This window comes from Populus nigra, chromosome 1 (assembly GCF_951802175.1).
Source record: "Populus nigra chromosome 1, ddPopNigr1.1, whole genome shotgun sequence".
NCBI classification, from domain to species: Eukaryota; Viridiplantae; Streptophyta; class Magnoliopsida; order Malpighiales; family Salicaceae; genus Populus; species Populus nigra.
Window position 1 is genome coordinate 18,393,647 of NC_084852.1, and position 19,681 is coordinate 18,413,327.

Sequence of the window (19,681 nt, forward strand, 5' to 3'; positions counted from 1 at the left end):
ATTTTAACCGAAATTAGCATATTGACTTGCGCTCCGAAACGAGTGAATAACAATTTGTTTTTTCAAATGTAAAAAAAATATGTATAATATAGAGAATATATTAAGTGTCTTGAGTCTGGTGACAATGTTATTGAATCTGAAGGCCAAACTAGACTCAAAATAGTATTGGGTCTGACTACAAAGACGAACTCAATATTGTTGGGCCCAACTCTAGTGGATCCAGCTGGACAGCAGGGCCCAACACTATTGGGTTAGGTTGCGCAGCCATACCCAATCTCAATATATTTTTTAAAAAATATATTTAAAAAATAAAAAAACATCAAAAAATATTAATTTGAAGTAAAAAAATAAAAAATTAATTTTTTTAAAATCATTTTTCTAAGAAAATTCAACTCAACCTAAAATGAAAATAATTTATCATCATCCAACTTTTTTACAATATAAAAAAAATCACACCAATTTATTTTTTCTTTACAGTAAGAAAAAAAATTCATAAGAGAAAAAATTAAGAGGGAAAAAATTAAAATTAGAAATATCTTAAAAGGAAAAAAAGTTAAAGGAAAAGAAATTAATTGCTGATGTATTTGGTGTTGTTATGCGTTGCGCTATTCATAGTGCTACTATAGAAAATACTTTATTTGAAGGTGATGATGGTGCAAATACATTCTGTGCTTTTAACCTATTTCAAAAAATTTTGTACTTGAAATTTTTTTTATTAACTTGTTGTGGAGCGCGGGCCAATATGCTAGTTATTATATTATTACATAACGATTATTTTTAAAAATATATATATATATATATATATATATATATATATATATATTGAGATGATATTTTTTTTATTTTTTTAAATTGATTTTTTATATCATAACATAAAAATAATACAAAAACATCAACTGGCTCCACAACCAGATCAAAGGGTTTGGGTTTGGTTGCGGAGTTAGACCCAATATTGTAAAAAAATAAAATTGAAAATATCTTAAAAAATATTTTTTTAAAAAAATGTATTGAGATATTTTTTTTATATTATCACATCAAAATAATACAAAAACATCACAACATATTTATTTGAAGTAAAGAAAAAAATAAAATAAAAATTCAAATCTTTTTAAAGCATTTTTGAAAAGTAAAAACAAACAAGGTTTAATAAGAAAATTCAACTTAACCTCAATTGAAAAACAAATTATCATCATCCAACTCTTGTACAATATAAAAAAAAGTCTCTTCAATTTATTTCCCTTTTACAATATGAAAAAAAATTAAATCAAAGAAAAGAAAAGAAAAATCAAAGAGGGAAAAAATAAAATTGAAAATATCTTTAAAGGGAAAAAATAAAGGGAAAGAAATTAGTTGCTAGTGTATTGGGCGTTGCTCTGTTATGCGCTATTCATTGTATGTATTAGGTGTTGCCCATCTCTATTAGGTCTTGCTTGGCAGTAGGGCCCATCTCTATTGGGTCCTGCTAACATGTCTGACTTCTAAGGGAAAAGAAATTCAACTAACCTAACTTCAAATGAAAAAAATATTATCATCACCCAACTTTTATATAATATAAAAAAAAAGTCTTATCAATTTATTTTGTCTTCACCGTATGAAAAAAAAATTCACTAAGAGAAAAGAAAAAAAATCTACAAAGGCAAAAATATCTAAAATTGGACATATATGAGTTTGGCTCAAAGCCAGATCCAATAGCCTTGAGTATGGCTGCGAGCCAGACCCAACATCTATTGGAAACGATTTAGGCAGCTAGACCCAATAGTTTTTCACATAAAAAACATAAAAGACAACGTTCTTAGCAACACTTTTTTACTAAAAAAAGCAGAGGAAACACCTTCATGACGCTACAGTATCGTCTAGAGTACAAACATTCTATGTTTACAAACATGATTCACAGTGCAATGAGTCTATGTTTTCAGTAAATGTATACTATTTTTCCCACGTCTTTTAGAGTATAATATAATATTTAGCTTTGATTTTTAAAAGAACTAAAATTAATTAAAATAAACAAAATATTTGTAAGTTATTTTCTTTCCGTTTTTGTTTTTAATTTCAAGATTGCTAGTTATGAGAAATTCACATGATTACTATGTGATTCTCTCTATGGAGTCAAGATTTTGATGGAGCGTATCAGTAAAAAACATTTTTTACATAGATTTTTGTTAACAATTGAAATCAGTTCTAAATGTAATGAATAAACTCGCAAAATTATTAATACAGGGTTCAAATTGCCAATCTGATACAAGCACATGGTCTCAAAATAGGGGTTTTTCTGAAATCTTAGTTAGAAACTAAAGATCTAGAAATCATATCTAAATATATTAATACATTTCATATCGTGTTTACAATAATTATAATTTTTTTCTGTCGTTGTTCATGTAATACTAAGGTATTGGAAGAAACTAATTATTTGTATAAAAATAAATACATTTGCCAATCAATCATTGATGAACATAATTAATATTGATTGAATTGGATTATTTCACACAAAAAATATATAGTGACAATGGCTGTTGAAGATACTTGTATCGTTATATGATTGGTTTAGGCTTAGCACCTTATATTTTATATCCTTATTTTAGCTTCGTAAATAAAAATAAAAGTATGATTTTTTTGTGTTTAATTGTCTTACAATGATAATATTGAAGTTATTGGTACTTGGTTATGCTCTTGTCTTGTTGTTATTGTTTGTTTATTTGACTAAAGAGAAGTTTATTAGTTTTCGGTTTTTTGGTTTGACGGGTTCATTTAAATTCGGGTGTGTTTGGGAGTGTGGTTGTATTTATTTTTTAAAATGTTTTTTATTAAGAAATATATCAAAATAATATTTTGTTTTTATTTTTTATATTAGCGCATAAAACGATCTAAAAATACTAAAAAATATATTAATTTTAAGTAAAACTTTTTTTTTTCTAAATTTTTAGGAACATGGTCCGGTACTCCTGAACTAACTCGCCTCTAAATTCTCAAATTAAATATCTATTAGGTTGATTCATATTGGTTTTCAAATTAAAAAACTGTTATTTATTAAAAAAAATTTCCTGGTAACAAAAGTATCTTGAGTTTAACAATCAAATTTTCTGTGAACAAGTATCGTTAATTATGGCTGGTTCATGTCAGCACTGATTTGGAATTTCAAGCATATGCATGGGACAAAACGTTGAGCTTCAGGGAAATAGGGAAGCTCTACAAATATCCTTTGGATGGATGACACTCACTTTGATCCTAGGATTGTGGATCTTAAGCATCTTTCTTCTGGGATACACTAGTCCTTGTTCTTTTCTTTTTTCATATTGTTTAACCTAACCCTATGATTTAATACAAGAAATGCCAATTATTTATTATTTCCTGAACCTAATAATCTTGTGCAAACAAATTTGACTATGCAGGTGTCCGCTGCAATTTAGAAAGGAATGAGAATGGCTCTTATAGAGTGCAGATACCTGCTAGTGCAACAAGGACTGTAGCAGAGTTGAAAGGCTCCTGGAGCAGCTGATGAATGGAAAGACAGTAAATCATGGTAGCCTCACCCCAATTGTTCTGCAGCTTCTTTCCTCCAGAGATGGCATCATGCTCATGAAGTCAGTGCAGCAACAAATGGGAACATGCATTCTATTTGATAGGCAGAACCTCACCATCAGGATCTTTGGCCCAGAGAACCAAGCAGCCCTTACGGAACAGAAGTTAGTAGCATCTCTTCTAGCATTCCGTGATAAGCAGCAAACAGATATCCGTCTTTGAGGTGAGCCATGCCGAATGATCTTGTGAAGAAGGTGGTGGAGAAGTTTGGTCCTGAATTGCTTGGGCTCAAAGAGAAGCTCCCTGAGGCTGAACTTATGCTTAATACAAGGCGACATGTTATCTCTTTTACTGGAAAAAAGGATCTGAGACTTAGAGTGGAGGAGATGATTCATAACTATGCACGGTCTGTCAGTGTTAATAGATCTGTCAAACGATATGAAGGTGATAACATTGCCTGCCCTATTTGCCTGTGTGAGTTTGAGGACTGTTACCAGCTTCAGGCTTGTGGGCACAAATTCTGCCAGTCATGCTTGGTTCGAAAATGGGCAGAAACTTGTCTTTTGTTTTTTAGACTAAAAAACCTATTTTCAATTGAAAACACCTGAAAAACAACATACACAACTCAACAAACCCACTTGTGTCAGTCAAAAAACAAAAAATCAATCCGAGACCCTAAATTTTCCCAAGCCTCGATCGATTTAAGACTTGATTCACTCTTCTGGCAATTTAAATGCCAATAACCACCACCATTTGATCATTTTTGTGGCTAGAATCATGGTAACTAATTATTTTCCTTCTCTATTGTTGTTTTCAGGTAGGTCTTTCTTATTGAGGGATCTACAAAAAAAAAAGAACTTATAAATCAAAATAAACTTCAACAAAAATTTTGGATTAGACTTGTTGTTCTGTTTTATAGTTTAGTTTCGAATCCTTTGATTTAGTACTTTTACTGTAATTGCAGAGAATGTTACATTGAAAAAAAATAAATTCCAAAAAGCAAAAAGAAAGAAGAAAAAAGCATCACATATTTTTTCTTTTAATGTTTTAGGTAGGACATACACAGCAGTTGTTCCTTTCCTGATGTTTTTATACTTGCATCAACCTTCTTTCCTACGAATCTAACACATTACTGTTTCAAGATTCAGTTTATTCCTTGTATAACAAAAAAGAAACCCTGAAGTGAGTGTAGTTTTTTCCTTTCTAATTTGGGATTACCGGCGAAAATTATCATCTGAAATTCTTGAATCCTATACAGCTAGTCTTTTAAAAGTGGTTGACAGATCCAATCCTACTTCGATACTGCAGCATATTTGTTTGTCTTGTGGCTGAAAACAATCAGTTTCAGTGCATTCTGCTATTTATTGACCACCTTGGTTAATCACCTATTAGATTTGAATATCATTTCTTGGCCGACATGATTTTTGATTCAACTGGTTCTTCTGTAGGCTACAAGTGCTAGAAGACAACATTACTCTGGTTAATATAATATCATTCCCTATCTTGAAGAGATAATTCTCTACACTGGGACTTTTTTTTTCTTTTTTCTTTGTTTCAGATCTGGGGTTTTGATTTTATAATTATCTGCAGTTGCTTACAAGTTTAGCCAATTCTACCGTTAGCTTTTATTCTGAAAATGAACATTATCTGATAACCATTCTCAAATATGAATGATTTCATAATTACAGAGAAGATCCATGTTCAATGTGTAGATTCATTTCTTGATTGAAAAGAAACATATACTTTGCTTGTGTTAGTACATAGGAGCACTGCAGTTACAAAGGCAACTGATGATTTCTTCACCGTTTCACTTTCCTTGAGAGTTTTGCTGCACAAGCTTTTCTATTACGGGTTCAACCATCGTCTCTAAGTCATCAATGTCATGCCTCACAGCATCCACCTGCACGTTTTACGAGAAACAATTACTTTGATGTTTTAAAGATTGCATAAACTCACAATTTGCACTCTTTGTTTTCACAAATTCATCAGAAGAGCCCTTCTATTATCTATTTGGTCAAATAAGCCCTTGTATTTTAGATTTCAATCAATTGAGTATAACTTGCTATTATTAGGAAACTTACTTTAGCCAATTGAGTAGGCTTTCTCACTTCTGGAATAATTATCACCAGTTTTTCTTTCATTCTCTTTAATTTCACTCACCCCCACCATTCCCACCTTTTTATATTTGATTGAAATAGAAAATACAGGAGCTTAATTGACCGAAGTGATAACACAGGGGCTTTTTTGATGAATTGATGAAAGCATGGGGTGCAAATAGTGAATCTTAGCTTTAAAGATTTGTCCCTCGAGTTTCTGCAAACTTTATGCAATTATGCCAGTTGAAATCTCTTGTTACAACTTACCTTGTGAATAAAGTCTTGTGTTAGTTTAGCATCATAGGCAGTTGCTTTTGAAACGGCTTCTATCAACAAAGCTGTTTCCTTTAGTTTTCCGTTTTCAGGCAGCATTTCAGCCACCTCTTCTGATACCTTCTCCGCCACAGTCGCCACCTTTTCTACCACCTCTGCTACATGTTCAACCTCTTCAACAATAATTTCCGATTCTCCTAAAATCATAGTCTCCCAAGTTGATAAACAAGATTTAGTTATGCATGTCTATGAGCATTTATTAAGTTTTTCTGTCTGTACCTTCCATCCTTCTGAGCTTCTCCCATTCTTGCTGCCAAAAAGGTAGTAAGATGGATAGTATAGTTCCCAAGATCCATTTTGCCCTGCATGGAATGATTTTCCTTGCAATGTTATTCTCCAAATAATAATAACTCAATCAATTAGCTAGCTTTGGCTTCATAAAAATAATACCATGCCTCGATAAATAGGTCTAGTTTACACACACACACACACACACACACACAAGTTGATTTAGAAAATTTAAGATCAAAACTCGACCTGCATTGGGTTTTTAATTAAATTAGACAAAACATTGATTAAATAAAAACTGGATTAACTTAGCTAGTTTTTTAGTGATTTGTTCGAACTCCATTCAAATCCAGTTCAAAGTTAATAGGGTTAACACCAAGAGAAAAAAACAAAGAATAATAAAATAACTAAATGAAATCATTTTAATAAAATAATTGAGTCGATGACTCTTAAATTAATTCAATGATTCAATGACATGGGCTCTTTTCCGCTTAGTTCTTGAATCCCGTCTAACAACTATGGTGCAAAGTGAGACCATACCAACGGGGGAAGTTACTTCCGGGAGGATTTGGAACCGGCGCTGGGGCAACCTTGCCACTCTTCATCCTAGATTATGTACAGGAAAAAAAAAATTTGCACAAGTTTGAAAAAAGATAAAAAAATAAAATAAAATAAAGTGAAAACTTGAGAAGCAAGATTACATATTGGAATCGAATCGTCTCCCTTCTTGGCAATTGGCATTAATCAACTGCAATCCTTGATGAAATGATAAACCCTGTCCGATCTTGGACACTGTAGAAACATTGCTGGAGCTGGCTCTGTAACGATGAATTAGTTCGAGAAAACTTCGTAGATTGTAAGAAGTCCAAGACCTTTTAGCCGACATAGTTAATGATAATATGTCAATTGTCAAAAAGCCAGTCTTTATGAGCTGCATAAAGGGCAGATTGTGTGCTTGATAAAGGAGTACAAGGTCTTGATTCTTGACGCATTTTCATGCGAGAATCCTTGAAGGCCAAGTGATGATGTAAATTTTGTCACTTCAAGCTATTGGTTTAAACCTAACATAAGTCTTAGAGCATGCCATGTTCTTAGACTGTTCCTTGCAAGTTAAAACTTGTGACTCTTTCAAGACTTCTTCCTTTCGGCTCTCTTGAACTTTACTGACAATTTCTTGAATTTCCTTGTGGGGGAGAAGAGAAAGGATGCTGCTGCATTTTAGACTTGACCTGGTAATTTTCTTTTTTCTTTGCTTACATTTTTTTCCAAGTTTCTGAGTTAAACATTTGATTATAATTTCGAACAAGTTGCTGAGACGCCAAACTTCTTCTAGTTTCACTTAGCACACACGCAACTTTCTTCAAGAAGTGATCAACAAGCCATTAATTCTCTGTTTTCTAAAAGAAAATTCCATAGATGGAACCATCACCATCACCATATGATTCATATCTCTTCCATGGCGACAGCCAACGCAGTATGGTACAGTCCCTCGGACTCGATTGTAAATGCCTCCACCTTGAATTCCTCACGAGCATCCCTGAACCGCATAGGGAATTTTTGGAAGAAAATCAAACATGGAGAGAAAGGATATCCAGTTACTGGTTAATCTTGAAGGTTTAAATACGTGGAGTCTATTAGAAACTGATAAAATGAGGTTAATTTCCTTCGGTTTCTAAATAAAAACCCAATTTACAGGCACATAAAATCCTGAAGAACATAAAATTAGATGTCATAAACCCCTGTTTGATTATTGAAACTTGATTTTGATAATTGAATAGCTTTAAAATAGATGTCATCTGAGGAAGTATTGCTGCACTGCTGCGATATATGCTGATATATATTGTTGATAGAAGTGATGGCCTTAATATGCTGATATATATTGTTGGAACTGAAGCATATTTTTTACTTCCAAGCTCACCCAAGCTTCAATTCCAGTCCCAAATTTGGTATCCACAAGAAGTACTATTTCCAAAGGTTTATGCACACTGCTAAACCAAGTTGGTTTTCCAAAGCCAAAATCAATTTGGTAAAAAGGAAACTTACACCAGCTAGGAACCACACAGATATCTAGATCCCCATTCCTTGCTCCGTTATGTATTTCTTCCATGGATTTACTGACCATAGCTATCACATCATCAGAATTTACCACTTTTTCGCAATCTTTGTTGGCCTTGTTTACTGCATCATTGAGCAGACTTACCAAATGATGCATCTCTGAACTACTCTCCTTAGGATTAAATCGAACACCGACCATCCTGTAGAGGTTTCCAAAAGAATTCTCTGTAATCAGAAGATCCACTTTCCCCCGAAGATTTAATGGAAGGGTTAGCAAAGAAGGTCTTAGTTTTCCATGTTTTGCTTGAGCTACGCCTATTAGAGCTTTCCATAATAGTGCTGTCACCACCTCCACCCGCGAAGGAGGGCGTTTGACGTCTGAATCACGAGCATAGGACATAACTTTAGCCTTCAGACTGCTTATTTTTTCTCCATCGAAAACAAACCTTTTTGTGACAATCTGACTTCCATGATCTCTAGGAACTGGAGTACCGAAACGTAAGACATCTCTTGCCGGAAATAGAGCTCCTGCATCAAAACTAGGCCGGATCACTTCATGCATCCCTGCTCGGCAGGCTGTAGCCCATGCTTTTAGGAATGCCCCCATAGTGTGACCATCAGCTACCCTATGCGATATGCACACACCAATGACCAACCCACCACAGTCAAACTTGTTGATTTGAACTGCTAGTACTATAGGATTAAAGGCCATTTCATCTCCAAATGGAACGAATCTATTCAACGACTTAACATCAACCGCTCCCTGGAGATCAAGTTGAGCAAGCTGGCCACTCACCTTAGCTTCCAAGAATAATGCCCCATCATCATTACAATCAACCATGTTCCTGTCTTCAATATATCTTCCTGCTAATGGATAATAGCATGCCAGTGTCTCTGATAATGATTTTTCTAACCTGTTAAATCTGTTATCCCTTTCGGACATCGTCTTCTCACCGTTAACAGCAGAATAGTAGAGAATCATAGGTGTATACGCCGGAGGAGCAAGTTGATCAATCAATGATACCTTCATGTTCCTTAGGTGAAGTGGGGTTTGACTGTAGGGTTTTATGAACTTCTGTGACAGAATTTGAACCTCCATCTTGTAGCCTGGTACCTGAATCAGTACTAGGCAATGTTCAGAATTTTGAAAATAAATTACAACATTGATCCTTGCTAACATGTTAAGACAATAAACATACCTGGTATCCAAGTCTGTTACTTTGGTCCGGTCAAATAACAGATTGACTATGTTCATACTTGTAACTACTTGAGTTAACGCATCCTCCTTAAATACAAAGAATTAATTAACTGAAGTTGTAACTCCATAACTTAAGTTGTAACTCCATAAACCTAACTAGTTAGGTCCGCGGCCAACTTTCTATTTTTATAAAAGATATAAAAGAATCTAAGATTCATCACAATTCACAAGTGTTATGTCTAGCTGCAATATTGTCAGATCTATTGAGATTGGCAAGAACACCATACCCAATAATAATATTTATATTATTAAAAATAATATTTAACTTGTTTATCTAAATTCTTATATTTTTTAATTTTTTAAAAAATAATGTTTTTTCTTCAATAGTAATAATATATATTTTTTAAAAAAAATTATTAATGATAATAATAATTTTTTTTCAAATTTATTAATAATATTAATTATAATACAAAAAATAATATTTTTAATACAAAAAATAATATTTTAATTATAATACTAATGCAAGACCTAAGAGCATTGGATCCCGACATAGAACCCAAGGCTAATTGGTGCTACGTTTAGTGCGTCTGGTGCACCTAAGAGAATTATAATAAAAATAAAAATATTGATTCCACAAATAATAATATTTTTTATATTAATACTTTGAATTATAATAAAAAAATAATAATATTTATAACACAAATAATTATATTTTTGATATGAATACTTTGAATTATAAGAAAAATAATAATATTTATAACACAAATAATTATATTAAGAAACTCAAGAATATTTATAACACAAATAATAATATTTTTGATATGAATACTTTGAATTATAAGAAAAATAATAATATTTATAACACAAATAATTATATTAAGAAACCCAATAATATTTATAACACAAATTATAATATTTTTGATATTAATACTTAGAATTATAATAAAAATAATAATATTTATAGCACAAATAATACTATTTTTAATATTAATACTTTCAATTATAATAAAAATAATAATATTTATAATAAAAACAATACTATTCTTAAAATGAATACTTTTAATTATAATAAACATAATAATATTGATAACACAAATAATTATATTTAGAAACTCAAGACCCAGGAACATTAAGTCTAGAGGTAGGACACAAGTCAATTGCCTCCATATCCAGGACCCAAGAAACTTGAGTCCGGACGTAGGACCCATGCGAAATGGGTCCTAACATTGGATCCAATAGAATTGGGTCATGACACAAGACTTAAGGCCAATTGGTTCTGCATCTAGAACACTCAAGAGAATTATGATAAAAATAATAATATTTATAACAAAAATAATAATATTTAGAAATCCAATAATATTTATAACTCAAAAAATAATATTTTTTATATGAATATTTAGAATTAAAAATAATAATAATATTTTAACACAAATAATTATATTAAGAATTCCAAGTATATTTATAACACAAATAATAATATTTTTTATATTAATACTTTGAATTATAATAAAAATATCAATATTTATAAAGTGAAGAAAAATGAAGAAAATCATGAAGCTCAATATTCAACAAACCCAATGTTGAAGGATGCAATTAATAAAGAAAATCAGTGTAAAAAAGGAATAAAAAAAAGATTGATGTCAAATTAGGTTAACCTTTTAAATTTATAACCCAGGTTATGAGATTAAAATCACTCAAATAAAAAAAATCACAAAGTTCAATTCTTAACCAACCCAATATAAAAGGATGAAATTAAATAAAAAATGATTTTTTTAAAAAAGGGTCTAAAGCAAAAATAACATTTAAAAGCATGAAGATCAAGTTTTTTAAAAAAAGATAGGACACCTTTATTTTATTATTATTATTATTATTTTTGTAGATAAGTGTAATTCTTGAAGAGAGAAAAGAGAAAAGAGAGTGGAGAAGAAAAGCTTGTCATCAAAAGCTTGTCACATTGCTTCCATTGCAATTGTGAACAACTGTGTTTCGCCATCAAAAGTAGCTGCATGTGCCACCTAAACATGGTGAATTGCCTCAACAAGCTAGCGTATGTGACTCATGCGCCAATAAAGTTACCCTGCTTGTCCATCCCAGCCCACCATATTTGTTTTAGGTTCAATTTTGATCCCTTAAACCTTAATTATTTTACATTAATATAATTTTATCTTATTTTATCAAATCAAAACATTAATCGAGCACCAAAATTAGATAAAACATGGTTTGACTTAAAAAAAATCGAGATAATATCTTGTTTTTCTTAATATTGAGATGATGAGATATTGCATGATCGGGACTTTGCAATTTAACCTACTAAATCTGCGATCCAAGTAATGAACTCTAGTGGATTTAATAACTCTATTTTAAAAAAAACTATTTTTTATTTAATTATATGATAATAAATGTAGTCATCATGAAATCGAGCACCAACTAAATATTAGGATATTTATTTAACACTGTAATAATTTTAAAGAAAATAAATCGGAACAAATTATAAAGATGAATTTAAAATCAATAAATTATTGAATAATAAAACTACAATAAAATAAAGAAAAGAAAAATAAAAGAGGTAACTAATATGAACATTGCAAGCAGCCCTCAATTCTTTTATTGTTGTTAATAAGTAATAATTTAGGAAATTGAATCACCGCAGAACTTGTTTCATCAGAAAATAAAATTATTCAATATACAACTATTAGATAATCGAGATTCTTTAAAAAAACATTTTTTTTATATATTCACACACATTTTAAAAAAACCTCTACTGCATCAATGTTAAAATTTAAACTATCTTCAATTAATCCAAAGATAAGTAACTTATCCAAATAGCCAACAACAATGTTTGATCGTTGAATGTTCAGATGAATAAGTCTTTTATTTATCATCCTAGCCGACGAGTTAAGCCATAATTATATTTTTATTTATCTGAATTAATTTAATATTTAATTTTTTATTTGAAAAAAATATTAAATTTTTTATTAATTCAATTTAAGCTAGTTTTTATATTAATGAATCACGAGTTATATGATCGTTAATTTTAGAATTGATAAAATTAATCGAGATGCATACAAACTGATTCGAACACGCACTCATATTAATAAAAAAATATATATCAGAAATGTGGTTTTAGGCTAAATATAGCCAGCTAATATGAACTTCAGACGAAATCAATGGGGATTTTGTACTCGGACCACTTCTATTGACGAAAGCAGTAATAAAGCATTATCAAAGGGTACTCATATCCACATATTCACAATTGGCCCAGCTTCGTCTGAACAGTTTCTTAAACAACTAGGCACGAGGCGATTTTCAATTTGCAGGGCTCTATTGACATTACGCCTTTACATTTAGGGATCAACTAGACTCATCAACATATTCTTACCATGATCTTTTTTTATTAACCAAGCTATATATTTAATTCATTAATAATATATGAATTCAATTCACTGGTTGTAATGAAATATCATCTTTAATATCAATAATTAAATTTCAAATAAAATTTAATCTCTAAAACTAGTACAAAACAAATTAGAAGTCAATCCCTCTGATTTATAATTCTTTTAAAAAATTTAATGTTAAAATTAACTTTCCCTAAATAATTATTTATCCATCTTTTTTTAAAAAAAGATCTTTGTAAAATGAGGGTAATATAGGAAACAAAATAAATTGAATTTTATCTCTTTTAAATATATAAATTAACTTATTTATTAATTAAATTTAAATTTAACATTATAATTAAATTGAAATGAATACTACTAAATTAAAGTATATAAATTATATTATCATTGTACATGAATGGTCTCCATTTTTTTACTATTTTAATGACAAAAAGGGCCACCACCCCTTTGACATTATTTGGAGCATATGGCCACCCATTTGGTAGTAACTTAAGCCCTCCTGAATCTAGAAGGTACGGAATTAAGGGGAGTCAAGCATGACCCGGGTCCTGCAAAATATTTTAATTTTTATTATTATTTAGTGCTCAAGGGTAGGAAGATTTAATATTTTTACTTTAAATAAATGAACTCTTCCAATAATAAATTCTTTTATTTTGAGATATATACAGACATTTGCTATTTTTGACTTTAAATTTCTTTGTTCTGTACGTGGAAAATAAAATCATAAACAACTTTTCCAACTCAATTTGCTTTGCCCTGTTAACTCTCTGGAGCCCAAATACAGAAAATAAAAAAGAGAAATAAAAATACAAATGGAAAGAACTGAGGAGAGCCACCAAAATTAATTCATCTTCCATCACAATAAAGTAACTGATGATCCAAATTTAAAATCTATTTATGTTTTGTTTTGAAATATTTATTAAGAATTCGAGAAGTGTTTTTATCTAATTCTACTGTTTTTGCTTTTTTTATATAGATATAAATACCAATAAAATTAAAGTGATTGATGCATTATAAAAATAAAATTAATTTTATAGCTTTGATTCAATTTTATATTACTATAAACTTCTTACATGTACAAAGGTTATTATATATTTATAATAAGTTCTTTAAATAAAATTAAATCATGCAACCATTTTGTTTTTACAACTCATGTATGTATAATAGAGTAAAGGGCTTGAAATCTGCATAGTAGGTCTCAAGTTAGAGTCAGGGCGTGCACCTCTTGTAAGAGCCTGGGACAGCTGGGGTTTTACTCGTTCACCTGAGCCCACAAAGTGCGCTTTCCGGGGAGTGAGGTTTCCTCGAATCCAAAAAAAAAAAATAGAGTAAAAAAAATATAATATATTGTTATATTAGTTTTTTTCCTTCTAACAAATCATCCTAACTCCGCCCACTGAACAATCACCTAACAAGTGCTTTGACAAGAAAAACAAGAAAATATTTCATGATTACTAAGTACAACAATCTCTATTACTTTCTAATACATATCCTCAAATAAAAATATTTTGGAATTGAAATTTATATAAACTCATATTATTTTATGCTTAATTTTTATTAATTAAAATGGGAATAGTAAAATTTAAACTTGTGATCACTTGGTCAAGATGTTACCCTCTATATAACACACCCTTTCAAGTAAAAGTGTCAAAACTACATTATGCTATTAATTAGAAAAGAAAATAAGGATAGTGAAATTAGAACTCGTGATCGTTTGGTTATTAATATTATGATACCATATCAAATAATTATTTCACCCAAAAACCTAAGCAGTTAGGTGAGACTCTAAGATATAATTTATATAATTCTCTAACACATTTCTTCAAGTGGACTATAAATTTATACAGATTCATATTATCTTGTGTTAAATTTTTATCAAATACAATAAAAATAATAAAATTCAAACTTGTGACTATTTCGTTATTAAAATTATGATATTATATCAAATATAAAGACGATATCATATCAAATATAAAGATAGGAATGAGGCAGATATTGCTACATTTTCAAAGGAAAAGTCCATTAAAATTATGATCCCAAACTTTTTTCTGGCGGTCAAATAGGTGAAGCAGCCCTTATTGCAGCTACGACTGCAACATCTGGGTCATGAGCTGCCACTATCACCAGCCAACTTGGGAGATAAATTTATCTGAGACGAGTGTGAGAGTTTTTGAAGCCTATATACCCAATGTTTATCCTTGAACCACTTTATTTGAAGTTAATAAAGAATGGAATGTTTCAACCTATAAAATAAAATAAAAAGTGGACCGGAGTGCTTCCATTCACATTTGGCCCCATTAGCCCATTTACCAATTTTTCATGAACAAGTACGAGATATTATATTATAATTACATTACATTACAAAGAAGCTAAAACTAAATGAGGTTTTACTGTAGGTAAGCTTCCACTGCAGTAAACGAAATGGATTGTTTGTTAATTCTAAGAGGTGTAGCTCAACTTATTAGGTTTTAAATTTATTTTCTAGATATCACTAATTCGAGTTTTATAAATTTCATGGTTATTAGAGGTTTATATGGTCGTTAACTTCAAGAATCGTGAGATTCGTCGAGGTACATACAAGCTGGCTCAAACATTTATATTAATAAATAAATAAATAAATCATTTTTTAGCTGTTATAGCTTGAAACAATGCCATTCATTTTTCCAAAACTTTAAATGATTTATTGGAAACTTTAGAATGGAGTTCTAAGTTTGTTTGAAACAATTTATCAGCTTCATTCATTTGTGTTACAACAATGCTTCTATAAAAATGTTATTACTAGATCAAGTTAAAAACTATGATATGGAGGTATTAGGGTTTTGTATCTGGCCTAGTTAGTTTATTAATTAACAAATCAATAATTTTGTTTACGTTTCGTTACAACTGATATGGAGGTAATAAAGATAGAAGGTACATGTCTTCCTATCTTCTTCTTTTATTTTTTATTTTAAAGAGACTAGGATAATATAAGAAGAATGAAAATATTTATTATCTTTTTTATTTTGATTTCACTACAAGATTTAACAGTTTTACCGACGGAATTTTTCCGTTGGTATAAGACACATATTCCGTCGGTAATTAATTTACCAACGGAATCACCATCAAAAATGCTCCGTCGGTGAATCTTTCGTCGGTAATTTTTTGTCCGTCGGTAAATCCGTTAGTAATAAAAAAAATAAATTTATCCGCTTCATTTCGTCGGTATATCCCTCGGTAATAATATTTTTTATTACCAACGGATTTATCGATGGAATTTCCGTCGGTAATTCCTTCGGTAATTATTTAAAAACATTTTAAAAAAATTCATTTTATAAAATTATAAAATAATTAAATTAACATAAATTAACACTTTATAATATATAATCAAAATGCTTGGAAAAAAGAATAAGAAAATCAACTCAAACAAATTTGCAACAAAAAAATAAAACAAAAAAATAAATTCAACTAAAAAAATTCATATGAAAAAAATGAAGCAGCAATTGCTAAAAATTTAAAAATCCTATAAATAAATCTACTAAAAATTGATCTCATATGAAAAAAAAATCTCACAACAACATTTATACAATTATTAAGAACAAAAACAATTAAAAATAAAATAAAAAACAAATATGGTGAAAAAAATCATGAAAAAGAAGAAAAAAAAAATCTTACCTTAATGTAGTTGCAAGTGAAGCTAAGGAGAGAAAAAAAATTTCGTTAAGAATATTAATTAAAAAAAATTAAGAGGATAAAAGAAGAGAGAATAAGAAGACATACCCAAGCATGGAGGAAAAGAGAAGGAGATGAGGAGAGAAAAGAAAAGAAAAAAATAGATAAGAAATGATGTTTTTTACATATAGTGAAGAAGAAGAAGAAGAAGAAGAAGACATACCTTAATGATGTTTTTTACATATAGTGAAGAAGAATGAGAAAAAGAAGAAGAAGAAGTAGAAGAGCAAGAAGAGGAAGAATAATAATAAGAAATGGATTTGTTTCTTGTGAAATAAGGGGATTCAGATTTTTTATTGAGGCACTTTACCGACGGATTTACCGATGACTAATTGAATATTAATATTTTTTAATTATTCCATCGGTAATTTCATCGGTAATATTTAATTTAAATTTTTAATTTCGTAAAAAATTTATAGAAACCGCCAAAAAATTACCGATGATTTTTCAATCCGTCGGTGATTCCGTCTGTAATATTTAAATGAAAATTTTAAATTAATTGAATTTTTTCAGAAAACCGTGAAATAACACCGACGACTTTTCAATTCGTCGGTGATTCTCTTTGTAATTGACATGATGAACAGTGTTCACATTTTTACCAACAAATTTACCGACGGAATTACCGACGGATTTCTTCCATCGGTAATTCCGTTGGTAAAAATAACACTTCATTATTTTTTTTTTGCTTTGTTTTAATTGTTTTTTTCACGGTAATTCCCTTGGTATATACTGAAGGAATATTTCCGTCGGTAAAATCCTTCGGAAATTTACCAACGGAAATATTCCCTCGATATTTCTGTTTATATTTATCAATTTTCTGGTAATGTTTTAAAAAATAAAAAGTTATTCTAAAACTATTTTAAAAATAAATTTATTTTATATTTTATCTTTATCTATCATCCATAAATTTCAAATTTAGCCCAATCTCATTTGAATAGTTCCACCCAAACAAGTTAATCTGCAGGAAGCTGCACCTAGGGTGGTGCATGGCCGCCATGGCTGTGGTTTGTGGTCGCTGTGGGGCTATTTTCAGATTTCTATTTGGTATTGAATAAGATGTGGGTAATAAGTGTTAATAGGATATTAAAAGAATACATATCAAATCTAATAGGAAGAAAAATCAAAAGAGTATGAAATTACAAAACAAATTTAATTTTAAAAATAATCTATTTTTTTAAAAAATAAAAATCAAATCTAACATATAAAAAAATTTAAAAAAATTATTAGAATGCATAGAGTCGTTGGTCATACATGTCGTTGCATCATGGAGGAGCTATAGGAGAAAAAATAAAGGAGAAAAAGCTATCGGTACCAAATCAGAGAGTCGTTGGTCATACATGTCGCTACATCATGGAGGAGCTATAGCATGCAGAAGGCGGTGTTTGGCTATTGGGAGACACCACACGCACTGCTCAAAAGATGTGTAGGCACCCTGCATGTGGATGCGCGTTGCACACACGCGTCTAACATTTTTTAATAATATTTATATTTATTAAATTACTAATTACCCCCTAAATGAAATTTTTATTATTATAAAAACAAACATAATAAAAAGACAAAAACACTCTTATACGGAAGCATTATATTTTTTTTATTGTGAAAGTAATTTCATCATTTTATCGTGTTAATAAAACTGAAAAAATCTATAAAGCCCCTAGATGCCCATTTAGATTTTTTACTTTTAAAGGGAATTAAATATTTTTACTTTACTATTTAAATAAAAAAAAGACTTGTGCACTCCCAATTGACAATACCAAATAAATCTTATAAAAAATTTATTTTTCATTAAAGTACAAAATAATCATTATACTGTAGCATAAAGTGTAATGGGTATTGGTACAAAGTAAATTATCTCCATAGGTTTTTTTTGTAATAAATAATTCGTGGGGACTAAAAGGTGTATTCAATTATGATTTTGTTACTTGTTCTAAACAAGCATTAGTAGATCAAACACTACTAAATTGAAGTAGATAAATTGTATTATCATAATTCATGAGTGGTCTCCATTTATTTACTATTTTAATGACAAAAGGGCCAACCTTTCGACATTATTTGGAGAATATAGCCTCCTATTTCACTACTACATTAATGATAGCAATTTAAGCCCTCCTGAATCTAAAAGGAAATACAGGACCATCCAAAGTCAAAAACCTCGTGCCATTCTCTATCGTGATGCCAGCAGTGCCACAATCAAACCTACAGATGTTACAAGTATCAGCCGGACAAAATGCCAAGTAATAGAGATTGTTCTCCTTGGTAATCATGAAATAACTTCCACTGCTTCCTATCCCAATATTTCTCCTTGACGTTGCTGGATCTCTTGCAGCTAAGTTCCATTTAGTAGAGCTGACACAAGTTGAGGCAGCTGAGAACTCAATTATGAAGCTACTGGATTCCCTAACAATGGTCTCTCCAGCAACATACGGTGAGAAGACAACAGGAAGGCCCTGTGATACAACTGGTGTGAGGGGTTCTTGACCAACGAAAGATGGGCAGGATCCATTGCGAGCCACTAGTGTTAACCCACCAGCAATATCGGTTGCAGCTGGCAGGATGTAGTATTCTACGCCACTTCTTACAGGTCGTCCGGCAGTGTCAAGCACAGGAGGCTGGTCTTGAGCCATGGTAGATATGGCCATGAGTAGCCATATGCAACTCAAGCTTCCAATCAATTTCAACATGGTTTGCTTATCTTTAACAACAAAAATAGTATGCTAATAGTGCTTTTGAAACTTGGTGTTTTGTAAGGATTTTTGCTGTCAGTTTGATTTTTGAAGAAGGCATATCGGCTATATATATATAGGAGGATACGAGTCAGATATCACTACGTACATTTTCTTACGTCAAGACCATTCAAATTATGTGTACAGGAGTTGAAGTATGTGAATTGATCTTTATGTACTAGGGTTGAAATATGGGAACCGGTCTAAGTTTTTTTTTTTTTTTTGGTTTTACGTGTGTGATAATAAATATCTTTAAATTATTTAGAATATAAATCGAGATCAAGTTTATTTTTTCCTCGAACAATTCTAACAACATATTTTTTATATAGTTTATTGAAGACACGATACACGTATAGCGTAGATCAAAATTAATATTTTTAAGATTTAAGGTTATGGTCTTTAATTGTAAAAAAGAATAGAAAAAACTCT

At 30.4% G+C, this 19,681-nt stretch overlaps 3 protein-coding genes across 3 annotated transcripts; all 3 read right to left on the minus strand.

Moving 5' to 3' along the window:
- Positions 1 to 5,214: 5,214 nt before the first annotated feature.
- Positions 5,215 to 7,138, minus strand: LOC133697887 (uncharacterized). The gene is made up of 5 exons (XM_062120745.1): positions 6,875 to 7,138; positions 6,714 to 6,779; positions 6,165 to 6,247; positions 5,880 to 6,082; positions 5,215 to 5,416 (listed from the first exon to the last, which is right to left on the minus strand). Exons 1-5 carry the CDS (start codon positions 7,108 to 7,110, stop codon positions 5,324 to 5,326), a joined length of 681 nt encoding a protein of 226 aa, XP_061976729.1. The 5' UTR covers positions 7,111 to 7,138; the 3' UTR covers positions 5,215 to 5,323.
- A 478-nt stretch (positions 7,139 to 7,616) lies between these two features.
- LOC133672426 (stemmadenine O-acetyltransferase-like) lies at positions 7,617 to 9,327 on the minus strand. Its single transcript, XM_062092873.1, has 3 exons — positions 8,092 to 9,327; positions 7,867 to 7,880; positions 7,617 to 7,710 (listed from the first exon to the last, which is right to left on the minus strand). Exons 1-3 carry the CDS (start codon positions 9,325 to 9,327, stop codon positions 7,617 to 7,619), a joined length of 1,344 nt encoding a protein of 447 aa, XP_061948857.1.
- Positions 9,328 to 18,490: 9,163 nt separating this feature from the next.
- LOC133688797 (kunitz type trypsin inhibitor 111-like) lies at positions 18,491 to 19,280 on the minus strand. The gene has a single exon (XM_062108413.1). It carries the CDS (start codon positions 19,208 to 19,210, stop codon positions 18,629 to 18,631), a length of 582 nt encoding a protein of 193 aa, XP_061964397.1. The 5' UTR covers positions 19,211 to 19,280; the 3' UTR covers positions 18,491 to 18,628.
- Positions 19,281 to 19,681: the final 401 nt, after the last annotated feature.

Excerpts from the sequence above, each read along its gene's own strand:
- LOC133688797 (XM_062108413.1), bottom strand. The coding sequence starts at position 19,210 with ATGTTGAAATTGATTGGAAGCTTGAGTTGCATATGGCTACTCATGGCC.
- LOC133697887 (XM_062120745.1), bottom strand. The coding sequence starts at position 7,110 with ATGCAGCTCATAAAGACTGGCTTTTTGACAATTGACATATTATCATTA. Across the intron at positions 6,248-6,713 it reads GGAAGTAACTTCCCCCGTTG|GGCAAAATGGATCTTGGGAA; the intron begins GTATGGTCTCAC and ends CATTCCATGCAG. Across the intron at positions 5,417-5,879 it reads CACAAGACTTTATTCACAAG|GTGGATGCTGTGAGGCATGA; the intron begins GTAAGTTGTAAC and ends TAAAACGTGCAG.
- LOC133672426 (XM_062092873.1), bottom strand. The coding sequence starts at position 9,327 with ATGGAGGTTCAAATTCTGTCACAGAAGTTCATAAAACCCTACAGTCAA.